The sequence below is a fragment of the Colobus angolensis genome, unplaced genomic scaffold (genome assembly GCF_000951035.1).
Source record: "Colobus angolensis palliatus isolate OR3802 unplaced genomic scaffold, Cang.pa_1.0 Scaffold137, whole genome shotgun sequence".
Lineage (NCBI taxonomy): Eukaryota > Metazoa > Chordata > Mammalia > Primates > Cercopithecidae > Colobus > Colobus angolensis.
Window position 1 is genome coordinate 5,835,559 of NW_012114455.1, and position 22,610 is coordinate 5,858,168.

The window sequence follows — 22,610 nt, forward strand, 5'->3', positions numbered from 1 at the left end:
TCCATATCACCTTATGTTCTTTTAATCAGAATACTTAACACTCATGGCAAACAGCTTTCTGACACTGCACCATTTTGGCAATAAACCTTAGCTAATCTGTTTTCATTTGACTTCTCAGAGTTTTTTTAAAGCTCAGAAGTCCCTGTTTTCTATTTTAACTGGGATTCCAAAATAAAATGTTTATTTTTAGAGTGTTCACTTATGCAACAACAGGGAAGGTGACATTACCTGAGTGGATGAGCATGTGCTGCTTTAGGTTCTGAATACGGGTGAAACGCACCCCGCAGGTTGGACACTGAAAAGGTCTGTCGGGACCATTTGGACTTGGTCGTTCTGTACTGCTGGTAGAAGGAGCAATGTAGAGTTGGTAGGGATACTGAACATTTTCCAATCTAAAAAAAACAAACCAAAGAAGGCAACCAGGCTCTGATTTTTAAACTGGATAAACACTGCTACAGGTCAATTTTAAACGAAAAAAGATAAAACACTTAAAGACTTTTTCAAACAATTTAACTGTTAGATTTCAAGTTTCACTAACAATATGAAAAACAATGTCATTGTTCAGAATGCCTTTTGTTTTCTTTTTTTTGAGATAGAGTCTCGCTCTGTCACCCAGGCTGGATTTGGAGTACAGTGGCGTGATCTCGGCTCACTGAAACCTCCGCCTCCCAGGTTCAAGTGATTCTCCGGCTTCAGTTTCCCAAGTAGTTGGGATGACAGGTGCCTGCTACCACGCCCGGGTAATTTTTGTATTTTAGTCGAGATGGGGTCTCACCATATTGACCAGGCTGGTCTCGAACTCCTGACCTCAGGTGATCTGCCTGCCTTGGCCTCCCAAAGTGCTGGGATTACGGGCACGAGCCACCGCACCCAGCCCAGAATGACATACAACCACAGAACATATCATGAACTATTTTACCTTTGATGTCCTTAATCTCGCCAATTCTTTCCTTCTAACCACTTCTTAAATTTAGGCCTTCATTAATACAAGCCTGAATTAATAACTCTCTCCATTTAGCTCCACACTCCTCTAATCCATCCCTCTCACTGCATCATAGTGATCTGATCAAATCAGTTCCCTGTCTAAAATTCTGCAATGGCTGTTATCTTCAGAATAAAATCAAACCCCTTTGCAAGGCATACAAGATTCCTCATGATCTGAGCTCTCTGTACCTTTCTAGCCTCATTTTTTGTCATACTCCCCAAACATATCCTATATCAAATGCCTACTCATTTTACGAAATGTAGCTGGGAAGCCACATGCTCCTCAGGGAAGCCGTCTTTGATTTATCAGTGGTTGCAGTAGGCATCCTCCTATGCAGGGCAACAGAGCTCTGAAGATCACTTATGGTAATCTGTCTGTCTATCTTCAATCCTTATACTTCCTCCAAAATTGATTGAGCTCCTTCAGGCAAGGGGCTGCATATCTTATCTCTATATTACCACCATGCAGAACAGTATCTAACACAGAACAAACAATCTGATTAATACTTGAAATTAAGGAGTCTAGGCACACTGTTTGTTTACGCTTTCATTAATCCACAAATGATTCCGGTTGATAACCTCCCCTACCAGGTTTAGCTATTCAAGAAAAAGAAACCTAATTTGAGTCCCTTGAATCTTTCAAGTTTTCAACAAATACAGTTTTTAAGATTGTCCTGGACCTTCTCTGAGGAAGAATGCAATCATTCAGTGGAGTCTACATTCAGTGGGTGAGACACAGATAATAAATAATCAAGGAAATTATCAGAGCAGAGAATTAAATTAGAAGGATCTAATAGTGATTGGGCGCTGCTTGAGACTGGTGGTCAGGAAAAGCCTCCTTGAGAACTGATACCAAGACAGTGATCTGAAGGTCAAGAATCTGGAGCCAACACTGCAAAAACTGAGAAAGCAAGCTTTTCAGGCAAAGGTCCTAGTGACAGAACGGCCCAAAGGCAGGAACAAATACGGAGTACTCCAGGAACTGTGAAAGAAGGTCTATGAGGGGCTAGAATGTAGTGTAAGAGGGAGACTGGTCTGAAAGGAGTTAGGCAGAAGTCGTATCATGTAGGGCTTTAGAAGGCATAGCAAGGCCTATAGATTTTAGGTATGAATAAAGAATGTTAAGAATCTATAGCTTAAAACAGTGATATAATTTGACTAATTAAAAAAGAAAAGCTGATTTTGGCTGCTAGGTGGAAAACGGATTCGAACTGGGGAAGAACGCACTCAGAGGCTAGTTTGAAGGCTATTGCAGTTGTCAAGGCAAAAGATGGTGGGTGACTTAAGAGTAGGGTGGCTACTGTACAGACTGGAAAAGGAGACAAGGGTATGTTTTATAGGCAGAGTTAACAGGACTCACTTAAGGATTAACTAAGTGAGGAGGGAGATGAAGAGCGGTAAGGAAAAAAGATTAAGAATAATCCTCAGAGATTTTGCTTGAGAAATTAGGGGATAATGATGATGCTCACTGAAATGGGAGAAAGGCTGGAGAAGCAGGATTCAGACAGGGAGTCAGAAATCAAGAGTTCTGTCTTGGCCTTGTGAAATGTGAAACGCCCTTTGTACGTTTATGTGGAAGTATCAAGCAGGGAGGGAGTTATGGGTATACAGATCAGACTTTGGCAGACGTTTTTCACATCAGTCCATACGGCACACATTCTGACTTTGCACACCATACAGTCTGTTTCAACCACTCAACTCTGCCATCCACAAACAATATGTCAACAAATGAGTGTGGTTGTGTTCCAATAATACTTGATTTACAAATAAAGGTGGTGGGCTGGAATTGGCCTGCAGTTCATAGTTTGCCAACGCTTGATACAGATATGATTTAAAGCAACAGGACTAGGCAGTTTTGGAAATGCTGGAAAAAAAAAAGCCTTGTACAGGTGCTCTAATTTATAATGTGATGATGCTACTTCATTACTCTGAAAAGTATACCGAAGTGAAGTTGTAATACACTTCTATAACTCTGAGATGAAATGCTTGAATTTGGAGTTGTAAACACAACCCCTAACGAGGTAACGAAATGCTGTCAGTACTGACCGGTCGTCATCATCTGGAGGAGCGGCAGTGCTAGACGAGCTTTGAAGTGTAGGCAACCCCTCCGAAACGCCTTCATCTACTGAGCCTGGGAATAAGAGAAAGACGACAGCTGTAATCCTTCGGTGTGAACAAGCCAAGCCTGTCATTGAAAGCTATATTATATCTAAGCTTCTGACATATATTATCTAGTGGTCATATCCTGAATTATTAATCCAAAGTAGTGTTCTATATTTTTAAATGTGATTAAAAAAAATCACATGGAAGATAATAGTCTTATATTATTTAAGTTCTTTTAGAAATATTTCTTTGACACATTTCAGCACGTAAGCAGGGCAATTCAAAAGCAAACAAAAATCCACATAAAACTGAATAATTAACCATTTAAGGAAATACTGAAATTTTTAGTTTTTAAAACTTAAGACATACAACTTGTGGTGCAATTTTTATACAGAATTTAAGATACAGTGAACACCCGGGCAACCTCCACACGCAAGCCACACGAAAGCACTGCCAGCATCCTGGAAGTCCACATTCATCCTTCCCTGATCATAAATCCCTCCCTTCTCCAAAAGGTTCTTATGGTTATCATTTTCCTCCTCCCATTCCCTCACTTTTAAAAGTAATTTTATCTTGAATACAAGTATCCATAAAGTAGGTGTTCGTTCTTGCTGAACACAGCTTTGGTTGGACTAGGGCTGCTTCTGCCCTACAGTGGCCAAGTTTAGTAGCTTTTGGTTGTGACAGAGACCATGTGGCAGTTAAGTCTAAAATAGTTATCATCTTGCCTTTAAAGGAAAGTTCGCCAAGGCTTGCCATACACAATACTTTTTAGTGTTGTCTGTTTTATAGAAACTGGGTCATACTATATATTTTGTCTTGCTTCTTTCCTCCAACATTGTGGACTCATCGTTGTTACATGTAACCAAAGTTTATTTTCATCGTTTATAATATTCACCATTTTCCATTTTACTCTTTATGGATGGATTTTTGGCTATTAAGAACAAAGCTGCTATGAATATCCTTAATGCACGTGAGCATGCTTTTCTCCACGGTACAGACTTAGGAATGGAAGTGGTATATATGTAGGAATGGAATTGCTAGGTCACTGAGTACATTTATCTTCAACCTTATTAGAAAATACTAAACTCAGGCCGGGCGCGGTGGCTCACGCCTGTAATCTCAGCACTTTGGGAGGCCAAGGCGGGTGGATCACAAGGTCAGGAGATCGAGACCATCCTGGCTAACACAGTGAAACCCTGTCTCTACTAAAAATACAAAAAAACTAGCTGGACATGGTGGCGGGCGCCTGTAGTCCCAGTTGCTGGGGAGGCTGAGGCAGGAAAATGGTGTGAACCTGGGAGGCGGAGCTTGCAGTGAGCTGAGATAGTGCCACTGCACTCCAGCCTGGGCTGGGTGACAGAGCGAGACTCTATCTCAAAAAAAAAAAAAGAAAAAAGAAAAGAAAATACTAAACTCTTTCCAGAGTAACTGTACTAAATTCACATCACTGCTAGTGTATCAAAGTTACGTTGTTCTACATCCTTACCAACACTTAATATTGCTGGATTTTTAAGTTATTACCACTGGTTTTTACCAATCTGGTGTATGTGTTACAATATTTCATTGTGGTTTGAATTGTATTTCCATTTCCCTTATTACTACTGAGGTGAATCTAGTTTCACATATTTATTGAATCTCCCTTCCTCCCTCTTTTGTGAAATGCCGGAGTTGTCTGCCTTTTTAAAGAGTTCTTTTCACAATTTGTATATAAGCCCTTGGTCAGTGATACATACTACAAATCTTTCCCCGTCCCATGGCTTTTTTTTTTCTTACCCTTTCTAAAGCCTTCTTCTGATGACCCAAAGTTTAATATTTTAATTTAATTTTTTTCTCATTGTTATGGCTTTTTGGTTCTTTTTTTTTGAGACGGAGTCTCACTCTGTTGCCCAGGCTGGAGTGCAGTGGCGCGACGCTGGCTCACTGCAAGCTCAGCCTCCCGAGTAGCTGGGACCACAGGCACCCGCCACCACACCCGGCTAACTTTTTGTATTTTTAGTAGAGACGGGATTTCACCGTGTTAGCCAGGATGGTCTCCACCTCCTGACCTCGTGATCTGCCCACTTCAGGCTCCCAAAGTGCTGGGATTACAGGTGTGAGCCACGGCGCCCGGCCTTTGGTCTTGTTTTAAAAAAACATTTCCCTATGTGAAATTATCTTACGAAAAAAATTCATGTTTTGCCTGATGCTTTTTCTTTCACCCATCTGGAGTTGCCTTTGTGACTGAACACGTCACGAAAGGTCTGCCCTCTGCTCTGCAGTGCCACCTCTGTCGTACGTCATGTATACATAAATACATAGGTCTGTTTTTGGGTTTTATACTAGTTCCATCTGCTTATCTGTCCTTGTATTAATGCCAATCTTTAGTTACCGTAGCTTTATAATAGATCTTGCTATCAAGTAGAGAAAGTCCTCTGACCTTGTTCATTTGCTTTCTGAACATTCTGGCTATTTTTTGCCTTCTGCATTCCTGTATACAGTTGAGAATCAGCTTGTTGAATATAAGTGGAAATAAATCTTCCATTTCTCCCCTTCTATTCGTTTAGAAGTTACACATATTTTCCTATTTCTTTTAATTGGTTGCCTTAGAAATTAGAGATATACCTTGTTTTTCAAAGTCTAAAGTTTACTTTACTTCCTTCTGGATAATACAAAGATCCTAGAAGCTGTAACTCCATTTCCCACCACTTCTATCCTGCCATTTACAAACTGTCTGATATTTTACTTCTTTGTTCTGATTAAGCCCCATAGACATTATCATATATACATGTTCTCATATTTACCTCTTCCTTTGCTGTTCATTCTTGCAAATGAAACCTCCCATCCACGCTCACTTTACTTCTGCCAAAAGTCCATTCTTTAGAACTTTTTTGGCAATGATTTGCTGATGATCAATTCTTTTTGTTTGAAAATATATTTCATTTATATATTTTCAAAGATAATTATCATATTTCATTTATATATTTTTCAAATATAATTCATTCTTGAAATATATTTTTACTCTGTGTAGAAATCTAGACTGGGAGCTGTGCACAGTGGCTCACGCCTGTAATCCCAGCACTTTGGGAGGCCAAGGTGGGCGGATCACGAAGTCAGGAGATGGAGACCATTCTGGCTAACATGGTAAAACCCCGTCTCTACTAAAAATACAAAAAGATTAGGTGGTGGCAGGCGCCTGTGGTCCCAGCTACTCAGGAGGCTGAGGCAGGAGAATGGCCTGAACCCGGGAGGCGGAGCTGGCAGTGAGCCGAGATTGTGCCACTGCACTCCAGCCTGGGGGACAGAGCTAGACTCTGTCTCAAAAAAAAAAAAGAAATCTAGACTGAGAGTTATTTTCTTTCAGTATACTGAGGATATCATCCCACTGGCTTCTGGTGGTATTAAAAAGTCATATTCTTTTGAAGGTAATGTCTTTAAAAATTTTTTTCCCCCCTGAATTTTCTCTACAATGTGTCTAGGTCTGTTTCTTTTTACTATTCCTGTTTGGGACTGATGTCTTTCACCAAATCTGGAAAATTCTCAGCCATTCTCTCCTCTCTCTTTAGAGCTTCCATCAAACCTCCATTTGCTGTTTTCCACACCCTTCTCCACTTTGCTACTGCAGTTTCCACCACTGTGTCTCTCTCTGTGTAGCAGTGAAGTAATTTCTTCTAGTTTATCTTTTAATTTCCTAATTCTCTCTTCTGTTGAATGCAATGTGCTGCCAAAATGTTCACGGAGATTTTAATTTCGGTTATCATTTTTCTTTTCTAAAAGTCCCATTTGGTACTCCTTAAATCTGCTATGTCACTTTTTACAGTTTACTGTTCTCTGCAATTATTGTTTGTGTTTATTTAGTTAAATACAGTAAGCTTATTTATTTTATATCTGCGCTTGAAAACTATGCCAATTGGCTATGTTAATATATTTCTGCTGCATTTAAAAAACACATTTTTTTTCCTGTTAGTTCTCTCTCTGCCTTGTTTTCTTGAGTGCTCTGGTAATTTTTCAACTGGTTATTGCCCTTGAAAATTATTTGTAGGAAATTGAGTTGCTGAGGTAAGGATACATATGCCCTTTTCCAGAGAAGTTTTACGTTTGCTTCTGCTAGGTTCCTGGGCAGCATTATCTACATGAGATTCACTGCTTGCGATTCCTTGGCCTGCCCACTCAAAGTCCGTGTTGTACCAGTCTGTAAGTGGGCTAGCAGTAGCTTCTCAGGGATGTGTTTTCCTTTTTCCTTTTCTAGTCTGCTCACTGCCAAGGCATGTTTTTCTATAGTCCCCTGGAGTCTGGAGGACAGGGAGCAGGTTTAGTTCTGACAGTACTGTCCCAAAGGACAATGCAAACGAGCATGCTTTCTCTGTGGTATATACTCAGGAATGGAAGTGGTATATATGCAGGAATGGAGCTGCTAGATCACTGAATACATTTATCTTCAACCTTATTAGAAAACACTAAATTCTTTTCCAAAATGATTGTACTAAATTTGCATCACTGCTAGCAGTATATCAGAGTTGTGTTGCTCCATATCCTTACCAACACTTGGTATTACTGGATTTTTAAATTATTACCAATCAGGTATGTGCCACAACACACATATTAAGCAGGGAGCAGGTTTAGTTCTAATGTAAACCTGCTCCCTGCTTAATGTGTGGGGCAACTTTTCAAGACTTTACAACTTTACACACTCTGAGCTTTGTTTCATTTCTCCTGCTCTTTGAGTTGATCAACCAAAGCCCATTTGTGTTTTGGCAAATATCTTAAAGGCAAAACTGATTTTAGTGCTCTGATGATCTACTTGCCTCCTTGGGCCAGGCTTTCTCCCCTAATTTAACCTTGCAGTTCCTTTGCCATCTTTTCAGCTTTTCAAACAGTTTAAAGGTGAATTTTTGAAAACTTAAAATTTGTTGTTTGTGGTGGGACAGCAGGCTCAAACCACCTAGCTTATTCTCATTAGGTAATGAACTCTGCCAATTTCTTTACTGAATGCAAATTAGCTGTGTTGCACCAAATGAACAAATCTGAGCCTCTGAGAATTTTGGTCTTTTAAAAGCAAACAAGCTTTTGGTTATAATATTTTAATGAAAATGAAAATGTACTAACTGTAACAGTTTGTACACCACCATATACATGTGAACATTTAATAAATATCATCTGCTAATGAACATATGGGATGAAATTTCCTTCTTATGAAAATTTGGAATCTAATACTTAAGTTTCCCTCTTTGGAACACTTGAATTGCTGTCATTAGGAGACAGGCAAATTATCCACTTAAGTATAAAATTTCTTAAAAACCTAAATTTTAAGGCATCCAAACTTGCTTTATTTAATCACTTGTACTGGAAAATTTGTGACAGGGTTACGTTTTGCCTTGACTTCCTAAATGAAGGCTACCAAATATGAATTACTTTTTGTTTCTTGATGACTCACCGCAATCCTAATGCTCATTATTATACTGTGTTCTAATATGTGCGTATACTCTAAGGCTTCTGAAAATACGCAGGACTATGTGTGTTTACATTCATCCGCAATCGCACCCCCATTCCTCCTGGTCTCCCCATTTCATCCCTTCTGGTGTGTGTATATCATTTCTGTGTGTGTCTTTTCTTTTTCTTTCCCTTACTATCAAACGGCATTTCCGCTTTTCCCCTATGTCTACTTATGCAACTTATTCCCGGGTTCTTCTGACTCGTTTTTAATCCACATGTGGGATAGAGAACCAGATAATGCTACATTTTAAGAAAGAACTGTTTACTTGTCAGTATCTTCCCATTTTCAGTTTTTCCCTTAAAGAAAAGAGAAATAAACATTAACATTTCAATCTGTCCTGGGATAAAAAACTGGAAAAACGCCAATAATCAGACTTGGTCCCACGGACATAAAGATCTATTTGACAGTATTCTGAACTTATCCAGAGCACACACAATGTTAAAGCTTATAGGCAAAGCCTTGGCAAAAAAATGCCTGGAGTTATGACAAGGTTAGGCCAAGAAGACTGATCTCACTGACATTTGCTTCGCACTATTAGGCAGGCCATACTCTTTCTAGGAGGGAGTGGACTCTTGGTGAAGTGAGAATAAAAACCACACTGTCTGGGACTGATTCTAGTACCTTCAAAGGTTTGTTTAAAAAGCTGGTCTAAAAGAACTAAAATGCAGTACAAGATACATCTAAGTACACGGTCCTTCTTAAAACAAACCCATCTCTGCATTCTAAAATGTCTAGATCCCCTAATTCAATGGACAGTGAGCACGCAAAGCAAAGCAAAACTACTTTCCCTCACTCATGGCTACTGAATGCACCAACAGCTAAAAATGAAAGCCATTCCAAGCTAAATGAGTTAAAACAGACTCTTAGAATTCTATGTATACTGTGGAGGTAAACACATAGTGTTATATCACTTATGCAACTATCAGCAAAAAATAAATTTTGTGTAACTCTTTTTCTTGAAATGATGGTTTTTGCAAACAACACAAGTAATCATATGAATTGGAATTTCAGTTAAACTGATTTAACAGCAGAATATATACACACACGTATATATACACATACACATATATATACACATATATGTGCACAATATTACTTTCCTGAGGTGACAGTGATGTTTCTTAAATTCTTAAAATGAAGTCTTCTTTCTACCCTATAGAGATTCTGTTCTCAGTGGTAGTGAGAGGCTAAGAATTCTGGTCAGATGGTTTTCACCTTGTGAAACAGTAAAACTGATTCATAGAGACAATCAGCTTTGTATGGTTAAGGGCTAGCTTATCAAGACTGAGTCCACTCTCTCCCCAGTTACAAGTGCTGTATGACAGCTTCTGCTGCATCAAACTCAAGTTGCTGCTGCCACTGTTTAGGTATTCAAGACACTTACAAAGATCCCTCTGGAAAAGTAATTACAGTGGTCATCTCCTGTTGAGTATTTACCATGTGCCAGGCATTGTTCTAAAAGGTTTTTCAATACAAGATCTCACTTCATACTTGAAAAAGAGAAGCATCTTCTAACATTCAGAAACAGGCTTGGCACTCACTTAGGGGTGGGGCCTGGTCCTTACAGCCATAGTATTCTCCTGGGGAACATAAACAGTCTCAGGAAACAACATAAGATCAAGTCACTCTGTGATCCTTATTACAGTGAGACTAAAAATACTTTTATTTGTGCAATCACAAACATGCCAGTCATCCCCATCTATCTTCAGCTAAAGAGTCACTACTGCTATAGATTCACTTTAGTCTGCATTCCTAGGTAATATTTATAAAGATATTCAGTAATAGAAATCTCTTTCCTTTCTGACATCACCAGTCCTGAGCAAACCTCACTTCCTTGAACCCTCCCTGACAGACAGTAAGCATCCCTGAAATCACCCAATACAAGGCCAAATCCTGTGCTAAGGCCTTTTTAACACCTTCTTACTGAGAATCAGCCCTAAAAAACCCATGGTGGATAATCACCCTTGTGCAAATGAGCAACAAACTCAACTTGTTCAATCATAGGTGGTCTTTGGCTATAGGGCCCTGGCAGAAATGAAGATCCACAGCGATTCAACTAAAAGCCCTTGTTGCTTCGTCCTGGGATCCTTGATGAGAAGGCAGATATAAAATCCCTTTTGAGGTGCCACTTGCCCTTGCTGGGATGTAAGTTCATGCTAAATTAAGCTCAAATAGTTCAATGAAGCCCTTCACCGTCAGGTTTGCTTTGTTTTCCTAGGAACAGTTTTTCGAAAATATTTTGGTTATTCAGATTGTGTTGCTCTTTGGTGAAATTGTTTTCTAGACTAACACCTGCTCTGAAGATCATCTGCCTGCCTGCCTACTGTGTTTACAGTCTACAGGAGAAACTATAATGAGGGGATGAACATAGGTTGGATTAGTTCATCCGAACTGGCCCTGGAGGCCAAGTTCAGATCTTTGACTGGCAAAACCATTTCAAAACTTTACCAGGTATAACACAGATGAACTGTGAAAACATTATGGTAACGACAAAAGCTGGTGGAGGGGAAACAAAATACAAAACACAAAAAACCCCATGTATTTCATAATACCGCTGATACAAAATATCCAGAATAGGCAATTATTAATATTCACAGTGGTTTGCCTAGGAGTGGAGATGGGGTTAGGAAAGACTAGCGAGTCATGTTTTTAAGTAACAAGGCACAACCTAAAACCAGCTTTTTTCTCCTTTAAATGTGTTGTATTTATTGCTTTTATTTGCTGCAAGTTAAGGATACTGAATTTTACACCCTTTCCATGGGCAAGGGGCAAGGGGCAACAAAGGGAACCTAAAACAGCAGGTAAAATCCTATCTGAACTAATTTCACGGATAATCAAATTATTATTTTCAAAATTTGAAAATAATATACTAAACATTATATTCTCCCCATCACTAGAAAGACAAGATACCTCTCAGAGATGTTCTTTAACAAATTAGTAAGTAAAATTAAGTCCTCTTATGGAACTTACAGTGGAAAAAGTACCATGCGCATCTTGCCTTTCTCCTTCTCAAATTTATTAACTGCTTTCAATCCCCCAAGGAATTTACTTTTTTTTCTGTATGGCTTTTAGTATGCAAGTTTGGAGTTAAGAGTCTGTTGAGAGTGATTAGTACATGTGCCATGAAGGCAAGGAAAAATAATCACACCGGAGTCAGGCATGGTGGCTCACACCTTCAAAAAATTAATGAATACAGGAACTGGTGTTTTGAAAAGATTAACAAAATAGATAGACTGCTAGCCAGATTAGTAAAAAGAGAGAGAATAATCAAATAGACACAATAAAAAATGATAAAAGGGATATAATCACTGATCCCACAGAAATACAGACTATCATCAGAGAATACTATAAACACCTGTATGCAAATAAACTAGAAAATCAAGAAGAAATGGATACATTCCTGGACCATACACCCTCCCAAGACTAAACTAGGAAGAAGTCGAATCACTGAATAGACTAATAACAAGTTCTGAAATTGAAGCAGAACCTCAAAAAAAAAAAAAAAATTTCAACATTCCTTCATGCTAAAAACTCTCCTGAAATAGCCTACCAACCAAAAAAAACCTAGGACCAGACAGACTCACAGCCGAATTCTACCAGAGGTACGAAGAGAACCTGGTACCATTCCTTCTGAAACCATTCCCAACAACAGAAAAAGAGGGACTCCTCCCTAACTCATTTTATGAGGCCAGCAACATCCTGATGCCAAAACCTGGCAGAGGCACAACAACAAAAAAGAAAATTTCAGGGCGATGTCCCTGATGAACATCGATGTGAAAATCCTCAATAAAATACTGGCAAACTGAATCCAGCAGAACATCAAAAAGCTTATCCACCAGGATCGAGTCGGCTTCATGCCTGGAACGCAAGGCTGGTTCAACATATGCAAATCAATAAACAATCCATCACATAAAACAGAACCAATGACAAAACCCACAATTATCTCAATAGACAAAGAAAAGGTCTCCGATAAAATTCAACACCCCTGGCTGGGTGCAGTGGCTCACACCTGTAACCCCAGCACTCTGGGGAGCCGAGGCGGGAGGATCACAATCCTGGCCAACATGGTGAAATCCCATCTCTACTAAAAAAACAAAAATTAGCTGGGTGTGGTGCACGCCTCTGTAGTCCCAGCTACTCGGGAGGCTGAGGTAGGGGAACTGCTTGAACCCGGGAAGGGGACATTGCAGTGCGTGCCACTGCACTCCAGCCTGGTGACAGAGTGAGACTCTGTCTCAAAAAGTAAATAAATAAATAAATAAATAAAATTAAAAATAAATTAAAAAAATTCAACACCCCTTCATGCTAAAAACTCTCAATAAACTAGGTATTGATGGAACATATCTCAAAATAATAAAAGAGCTATTTATGACAAACCCATAGCCAGTATCATACTGAATGAGTAAAAGGAGAAAGCATTCCCTTTGAAAACTGGCACAAGACAAGGATGCCCTCTCTCACCACCCCTATTCAACACAGTACTGAAGTTCTGGCCAGAGCAATCAGCCAAGAGAAAGAAAGAGTATTCAAATAGGGAGAGAGGAAGTCAAGGGTATTCAAATAAGAAGAGAGAAAGTCAAATTGTCTCTGTTTGCAGATGACATGATTGTATATTTAGAAAACCCCACTGTCTCAGCCCCAAAACTCCTTAAGCTGATAAACAATTTCAGCAAAATCTCAGGATACAAAATCAATGTGCAAAAATCACAAGTATTCCTATACACCAATAATAGACAAGCAGAGAGCCAAAATATGAGTGAACTCCCATTCACAATTGCTACAAAGAAAATAAAATACCCCAAACCACAACTTACAAGGGACGTGAAGGATCTCTTCAAGGAGAACTACAAATCACTGCTCAAGGAAATAAGAAAGGACACACACAAATGGAAAAAAAATTCATGCTCATGGATAGGAAGAATCAGTATTGTGAAAATGGTCATACTGCCCAAAGTAATTTATAGATCCAATGCTATTCCCATCAAGCTACCACTGACTTTCTACACAGAACTAGAAAACACTACTTTAAATTTCATATGGAAACAAAAGAGAGCCCACATAGCCAAGACAACCCTAAGAAAAAAGAATAGAGCTGGAGGCATCATGCTACCTGACTTTATACTACAAGTCTACAGTAACCAAAACAACATGGTACTGGTACCAAAACAGAGATATAGACCGATGGAACAGAACAGAGGCCTCAGAAATAACACCACACATCTACAACCATCTGATCTTCGACTAACCTGACAAAAACAATCAATGGGGAAAGGATTCCCTACTTAATAAATGGTGCTGGGAAAACTGGCTAGCCATATGCAGAAAACTGAAACTGGACCCCTTCCTTACACCTTACACAAAAATGAACTCAAGATGGATTAAATACTTAAACGTAAGACCTAAAACTATAAAAATCCTGGAAGAAAACATAGGCAATACCATTCAGGACATAGGCACGGGCAAAGACTTTATGACTAAAGCACCAAAAGCAATGGCAACAGAAGCCAAAACTGACAAATGGAATCCAATTAAACGAAAGAGGTTCTGCACAGCAAAAGAAACTATCATCAGAGTAACCAGGCAACCTACAGAATGGGAGAAAATTTTTGCAATCTATCTATCTGACAAAAGTCTAATATCCAGAATCTACAAAGAACTTAAACAAATTTACAAGAAAAGAACAAACAATCCCATCAAAAAGTGGGCGAAGGATATGAACAGACACTTCTCAAAAGAAGACATTTATGCAGCCAACAAACATATGAAAAAAGCTCATCATCACTGGTTATTGGAGAAATGCAAATCAAAACCACAATGAGATACCATATCTCACACCAGTTAGAATGGCGATCATTAAAAAGTCTGGAAACAACAGATGCTGGTGAGGATGTGGAGAAACAGGAACACTTTTACACTGTTGGGAGTGTAAATTAGTTCAACCATTGTGGAAGACAGTGTGGTGATTCCTCAAGGATCTGGAACTAGAAATATCATTTGACCCAGTAATCAGTAATCCAAATACTGGGTATACACCCAAAGGATTATAAATCATTCTACTATAAAGACACATGTGCATGTATGTTTACTGCGACACGATTCACAATAGCAAAGACTTTGAACCAACCCAAATGTCTTTTAATGATAGACTGGATAAAGAAAATGTGGCACATATACACCATGAAATACTATGCAACCATAAAAAATGAGTTCATGTCCTTTGCAGGGACACGGATGAAGCTGGAAACCATCTTTCTCAGCAAACTAACACAAGAACAGAAAACCAAACACCACATGTTCTCACTCATAAGTGGGAGTTGAACAATGAGAATCCATGGACACGGGGAGGGGAATATCACACAATGGGGCCTGTTGAGGGGGTGGGGGGCTAGGGGAGAGATAGCATTAGGGTAAATACCTAATACAGACGAAGGGTTGATGGGTGCAGCAAACCACCATGGCATGTGTATACCTATGTAACAAAACTGAACGTTCTGCACGCATACCCCAGAACTTGAATTAAAAAAAAAAAGAAAAAAATACTCCCAGAGAAAACAACTATAAATCATTTTATTTTCAATCTAAAAAGATAAATAAATAAAGAAAGAAAAAATAAATAAAACTCTGCTACAATTAAATTACTGTAGAAGGGATTCCTTTACCTGCACTTAAATGCAACCCCTACTGAAACCAGGATTCAAGGCTCTTCACAGCCTGTGCTCAAGCACTCCTTTTTATCTTATCTCTTGCTATTGCCTACACTTTCAGGCATCTGTGCTTATTTACATCATTTTGCACTGAAATCACTGTTTACCAAACACACAATGCTCTTCCATACCTGTGTTTGCATATATGCAACATAAAAACATATATGTTTTTATGTTTTCACAGAAATGACATTCCCATGCCTGGGTACACTCTTTAATTATTGCATAAGACCCAACTCAAATATATAGTGTTAACTTGCTCTTTCCTTTGTTACAACCATACTACTTTGTTCACACCTCCAGATGAGCACTTTTAATAGTTCACTGTAATAATTTACTTACATATCTGCTTCCCCAATTACATGATTAACCTCTTCATTGCAGGGACTATGTGTTTTTCTTTATGTATCACCAATGTTTGCTTGGCACATGGTAAGTTTTCAATACATATTTTAATAAAGAATAAAACACAAACTGGATTTAACTGGTTTTTTTTGTGTGTATCTGCCTTTGTCCCACCAGATATTATTCAATTATTTTTATTTTCCCTAATGTGCAACTTGTAAAAAATAAATGATAGTACTAATAGCATTTCAAGCAAATCCAGTTATCATGTTTTACCCTTCTTTATATTTCCTGTATGACTGAGCACAAAACTTTTTATCTAACAGGAACTTAAAAATGTTTGAATTGACTTTATAGCACCAAGAAAAACACAGAAGATATTATACCTATAGAGGAAGACTGTGGACTAATCAGAAGGTCCTCTTGGACTTGTTCACTTCCTGGAACTGTCTGCTGATCACTCAGGGAACTCTGAGATGCACTCACAGGCTGGGACACTTCCTCGTGGACCTCCTCGTCACTTAACCTTTCTACTTTGACCCGGACATCTTCTTCGGTACCTAAAGGCAACGTAGTTTTTGTGCTCTCACAAGTCACATAATCAGCCATTCTTCTACCGGTCTCAGATGGGCCAGGTAATTCTAAAGTCCGGGTATTTTCTGCTTGCTTAACTTTCTCAGGCTGAATCCTTCGATCAATTCCAAAAGGAAAAGTCCAGGGAAAAGCTAAGGAAGAGTCAACTGGTTGGTTTCTATTTTCTGAGTAGGAAGCTGAAGAATTCAATACCTGGGGTGAACTTGTTTGTGTGCTACACTTTACAGGACTTTCAGGAGACATAACAATGTAGCTTTTGCGCTTTCTCCGGGATTCTCGGCAGACTGGAATCGTTCTTTCTACCACACTGCACTCTGAGGACACGGGAGAAATGCTCCCATCTCGAGAAGTAAAATTGCAGTTAGAATTATTTTCTTGTCCAGCATCTAGACCCTTTTCGGGTTGGCTGTTAGGGGTATTCCATAAAATGCTTGATTTCATGAACTCTGAGCAAGTGCTGGCAACACTGAACATTTGCATATAGCTGGCTGCTGCTAGAACATCAATAATATTTTCTGTGTTAATTGATAGAGTGGCTGTGTAAGCATATTCTAAAAGAGGTATAAAGCCAGTCACTGTAACATGATGCAGATCCAACACATTCTTGTTCTCATCCTCGGCTTGGCCTACAAGTTTGGTGCGAAAGAAATCACTGCAAGCTGCTAGTACCACCTTATGTGCCCGGAAGATTTTGTCCTGGACACGAATAGTGATATCACAAAAATGTCCATCATTTCGCAGCATATTTAGCTTTCCAAGCATTTCCTGGCTGTGGGAAGAGGAGCTATGAGTAAACGTTTTCACACCCATCTTTTACTTCCTCTTCTACAGATGCTCTTCAAGGAGGCAAATGAATCAGAAATGTCCTAAAAAATACATAAAATAAAGCATTAATTGATATTTTAGTAGTTTAAATAAAATGTGATTTAGATCATTTTCATGTGGCCACTGCACTAAATTAAAAAGCTGAAAGATGGTAGTGACAGAGACACTTCAAGGTAGGGAACTGTACAGAAATATATTCTCCTTATCTGCCTTCCGAACTGTCCAACCAATGAAGTCTGTGAACCAATGTTTTTTTTTTTTTTTTTTTTTTTTTGAGACAGAGTCTCGCTCTGACGCCCAGGCTGGAGTGCAGCAGGGTGGTCTTGGATCACTGCAACCTCCGCCTTCCGGGTTCAAGCAATTCTCCTGCCTCAGCCTCCCGAGTAGCTGGGATTACAGGCACTCGCCATCATGCCTGGCTAATTTTTGTATTTTTGTAGAGATGGGGTTTCACCATGTTGGCCAGGCTGGTCTTGAACTCCTGACTTCAGGTGATAGGCCCGCCTCGGCCTCTCAAAATGCTGGGATTACAGGCGTGAGCCACTACGTCCGACCTGTGAACCAATGTTTTAATGAGCTGCAGGCTGCAACAGTTTGTAAATAATGACAATTGTAGAGTGTCTTCTATGTACCAAACAGTATTTGAAATGCTTCACATTTAATAATTGATTATCATTGTATCTCTGTCAGTAGGCATATTATCATTCCTGTTTCTAAATGTGAGCATGCAGCAGGCAATGCCAGTGTAAACACTAAACAATCCATTACATAATCATCCCTGTTAATGTTTTATGCAGGTAAATGTATAGAGGAAAAGAAAGATGGGAAAAAGGAAAAGGAAAGAAAAAAAAACCCAAAAGATTTCAAGATGAATTTTAAAAGGCTGCCAGGTGTGGTGGCTCACACCTGTAATCCCAGCACTTAGGGAGGCCAAGGCAGGCGGATTGCTTGAGTTCAGGAGTCTGAGACCAGCCTGGCCAACAAAGCCCCGTCTCTATTAAAAGCACATAAAAATTAGTGGGGTGTGATGGCATGGGCCTGTAGTCCCAGCTATTCGGGATGCTGATGTGGAAGGATCACTTGAGCCTGGGAGGTGGAGGTTGCAGTGAGTCGAGATTGCACCACTGCACTCCAGCCTTGGTGACAGAGCAAGACTCTATCTAAAAAAATAAAAGTCACAGACTATCATAACTTGAGAAGACAAAATGATCAATTTGGGACTGTTCCATGTCAGACTTCACAAAAGGATAAGGTATGAATCTCTGTTCCAAAGCAGTCAGGTAAAGCTACTGAAATAATTATCTTGATCATAATTAGTGACAGAAGTTCAAATGTAAACTGAGTGCTCCACATACCCTTCCTGAAGTCAAGTGATGGTGTATGCAAACCATCATTTAACATATTTGCTGATTTAGGTCTCACAAAAATGAGATGAACAGGAAGAAAATGGGAGGGCTATATATAAAGTGTTTTGTTCATTTATTGCATCCCAAGAAACTAGCTTTTAAAGCATGGCCTTCAAGAGTGCTTACTTTGGGATCATGTGGTTGAGGGAAGAAACATGCTTTCAGAGCAAGTGAATTAGTTATAATCCAGGGACCATCTGCATGAACAAAGGTGTGAAGGCAAGAAATTAAACAGCATATTTAGAAGACATGTGCATCAGAGTATTAAAATGAAACCATTTCAATCTAGAATAGGCCCCAAACAATAGATAATGTACTACATTCTCCAGTGAGGCACAAGGGCACCTTATACAAGGGGGGTCGTGGAAAACTATTTTCAACCTTGAGTTACATCCACCTTCAATCATCTTCCATGTTCAAAGTGTAGATATGAAAAGGATTTTTGCTGAGAGTAATCAGTTTGTTGTGAGTTGCAAACCCCATTCTACTTCTCTGCTTACTTCCCTGCAGGGAAAGGGGCTTCAAGACATGCTGATCCTTTCTCTGAGGTCTATGGAAAATATGTTACAACTGAAAAGACTCTGAAGGGCACATAAGTCTGATTTAAACAATAGCCAAGGCCAAGAAGTATGCCTACTATCTCCGAACAGTATATAAAGGCAACACAGTGGAGTGGTTGAAAGCACAGACTCCGGAACCAGAATGCTGGCTTTGCATGCCGGTGCTATTTTTACCTGTGTGACCTTAGGCAAGTCATTAAACAAACCCTCTGTATCTTAATATATTCAGCGGTGAAATAAATATAATACAACACACCTCATAGAGTTCTGAGGATTAAATGATCTAACATGTTAAGCATTTAGAATAGTAACTAGCAACATAATCAATGCTACAGAAACATTAGTTGCTGCTGCTACTAACATTACTATCAAAGACCTTTTCTTTCTGGACGGGCCAGAAACCACAGCCAGCAAATGAAGAAGAGTAAAAGAAGAACGTTGGGGAGGAGAGAAAGAAAGAAAAAGGAGGCAAACCACACCCGACTCTTCAACTGCAGGCCTGTAGTAGGCCTGAGGTGGGAAACAAGGGAAAGCTTTCACTCTAAGTTTATTAGTTCTTGAAAAGATTGTTGGTATTTCCTGAAAGTGATCAAAACAGTTATTAAGACTTACTCTCCAGGAAGCTGGAGGGAGAACTAACTCCATAGAATAAATAAAATGGCTCAAGAATACCTCCTATAAGTCATGCCTGTTCACATATACGGTACGAATTCTGATCTACTTAGAAGTACGGGATGAGAAGAAGGTGATGAGGAGGAAATACATTCCATACATTTATCACATGCATTTCCCAATATGTCTGCAGAAACTCAGGCCCAAGACATGCTCCACAACACAAACTTATATGGACAAATATATTTTGGATAAACAGACACACTTCATCTTCTTGCACTTTGCTTTATTAAATGTTGGAGATACTGTCTTTTTTACAAATTGGAAATTTGTGGCATCCCTGCCGTCAGCAAGTCTACTGGTGCCAGTTTCCACCAGCTCGTGCTCACTTCACGTTTGTGTCACATTTTGGTAATTCTTGCAGTATTTCAAACTTTTTCATTATAATTATATCTGTTATGGTGATCTGTGATCAGGAATCTTTGATGTTACTACTGTAATTGTTTTGGGGTGCCACAAACTGCACCCATATAAGACAGTGAACTTTATGTTGTGTGCGTTATGACTGATTCACCCACTAGTCAGTCCCCCATCTCTCTCCTCCTCCTCAGGTATCCCTATTCCATGAAAAACAAGGATACTGAAATTAGACCAATTAATAACCCTACAATAGCCTCTAAATGACTATGTGAAAGGAAGAGTTGCGTATTTCTCACTTTGTTTTTTTTACGTTTTGAGACAGAATTTTGCTCTGTCACCCAGGCTAGAGTGCAGTGACACAATCTTGGCTCACTGCAACCTCCACCTCCCAGATTCAAGCAATTCTCCTTTCAGCTTCCAGAGCAGCTTGAATTACAGGTGTGCACCACAAACCCCGGTTAATTTTTGTAGTTTTAGTAGAGAGGGGGTTTCACCATGTTGGCCAGCCTGGTCTCGAACTCCTGACCTCAAGTGATCCACCCATCTCACGTTTTTCACTTTAAATGAAATGCTAGAAATTATTAAGTTTAGTGAGGAAGGCATGTCGAGAGCTCAGAGAGCGCCTGAAAGCTAGACCTTTTATACCAAACAGCTAGCCAAGCTGTGATAGCAAAGTACATATTCTTAAAGGAAATTAAAAGTGCTATTCCAGTGCACACACAAATGATGAGAAAGTAAAACAGCCTTATTGCTGACATGGAGAAAGTTTGCCTGGTGTGGACAGAAGATGATACCAACCACAATATTCCTTTAAATCAAAGCCTAATCCAGGGCAAGACCATTAACTCTCCTCAATTCTATGAAGGCTGACAGGGATGAGGAAGCTGCAGAAGAAAAGTTGGAAGCTAGCAGAGGTTGATTCATGAGGTTGAAGGAAAGAAGCCATCTCCATAACATAACAGTGCAAGGTGAAGCCGCAAGTGCTGATGTTGAAGCTGCAACAAGTTATCCAGAAGAGCTAGCTAAGATCACTGATGAAGGTGGCTACACTAAACAACAGGTTTTCAATGTAGACAACACAGCCTTACACAGGAAAGAGACTTTCACGGCTAGAGAGAAGTCAATGCCTGGCTTCAAAGCTTCAAAGGACAGGATGCCTCCCTTGTAAGTGGCTAATGCAGCTGGTAACTTAACTGGAAGCCAATAGTCATTTACTATTCTGAAAATCCTAGACCCCTTTAAGATTAGGCTCAATCTATTCTGCCATGCTCTATAAGTGAAACAACACAGCCTGACGACAGCACATCTATTTACAGCACGGTTTACTGCATGTTTTAAAAGCCCACTGTTGAGACCTACTGCTTACAAGACTGTGTTCCGTACATTAATGCTTTCCAACAGTGCATCTCGTCATCGAGGAGCTCTGATGAGGAGGTACATGACTGATGTTGTTTTCATGGCTGCTAATATAACATCCATTCTGCAGCCTATAGATCAGGGAGTCATTTTGATTTTCAAGTCTTATTATTTAAGAAATACATTTCAAAAGGCTATAGCTGCCACAGATTCTGCTGATGGATCTGCGCAAAGCAAAGTGAAAACTTTCTGGAAAAGATTCATCATTCTAGATGCCATTAAGACTGAGATTCATCGGAGGAGGTCAAAATATCAACACTAACAGGAGTTTGGACGAAACTGATTCCAGCCTTCATGATGACTTCAAGACTTTCTTGGAGGAAGTAACTACAGATGTGTTGGAAACTGCAAGAGAACTAGAATTCAAAATGGAGCCTGAATTGCTGCAATCTCATGATAAAACTTGAACAGATAAGGAGTTGCTCCCTGTGGATAAGCAAAGACAGTGGTTTCTTGAGATGGAGTCTACTCCTGGTGAAGAAACTAGGAACACTGTTGAAATGACAATAAAGGATTTAGAAAACTATATAAACCTTGTTGATAAAGCAGTGGCAGAGTTTGAGAGCATCAACTCCAATTAAAAAAATTTTAATTAAAACTTCTTTTTAGATGGGCGCAGTGCCTCACCCTATAATCCCAGTACTTTAGGAGGCTGAGGTGGGTGGATGGCTTGAGCTCAAGAGTTCAAGACCAGCCTGGTGACAGGGTGCAACACCATCTATACAAAAAATACAAAAATTAGCTTGGTGTGGTGTCACATGCCTGTAGTTCCAGCTACCTGGGAGGCTGAGGCTGGAGGATTGCATGAGCTTGGGAAGCAGAGGTTACAGTGAGCTGATATCAAGCCACTATACACCAGCCTGTGAGACAGAGTGAGACCCTGCCTCTAAAACAAATTCAGAAAAGCTGGCAGAGGTTGGCTGGTTCATGAGGTTGAAGGAAAGAAGCCATCTTCATAACACAAAAGTGCAAGGTAAAGCTGCAAGTGCTAATGTCAAAGCTGCAAATTATCCAGAAGAGCTAGGTAAGATCACAATTTTTTTTTAGAGGCAGGGTCTCACTCTGTCACCCAGGCTGGAGTACAGTGGCATGATCATGGCTCACTGTAGCCTTGAACTCCTAGGGTCAAGCAATCCTCCTGTCTTAGCCACCCAAGTATCTAGGACTA

General features: G+C 39.6%; 1 protein-coding gene across 1 annotated transcript in view; it reads right to left on the bottom strand.

Annotated features, from left to right (window-relative positions):
- The window catches only part of ZBTB44 (zinc finger and BTB domain containing 44), a 54,763-nt gene that overhangs the window by 12,115 nt on the left and 20,038 nt on the right, over window positions 1-22,610 (bottom strand). The window contains exons 2-4 of the mRNA XM_011934691.1: window positions 15,996-17,069; window positions 3,031-3,115; window positions 229-392 (exon numbers count right to left, since the gene is read on the bottom strand). Of these exons, the coding sequence (XP_011790081.1) occupies window positions 229-392; window positions 3,031-3,115; window positions 15,996-17,013 (1,267 nt within the window). The 5' untranslated portion in view covers window positions 17,014-17,069. The remainder of the gene's footprint in view (window positions 1-228; window positions 393-3,030; window positions 3,116-15,995; window positions 17,070-22,610) is intronic.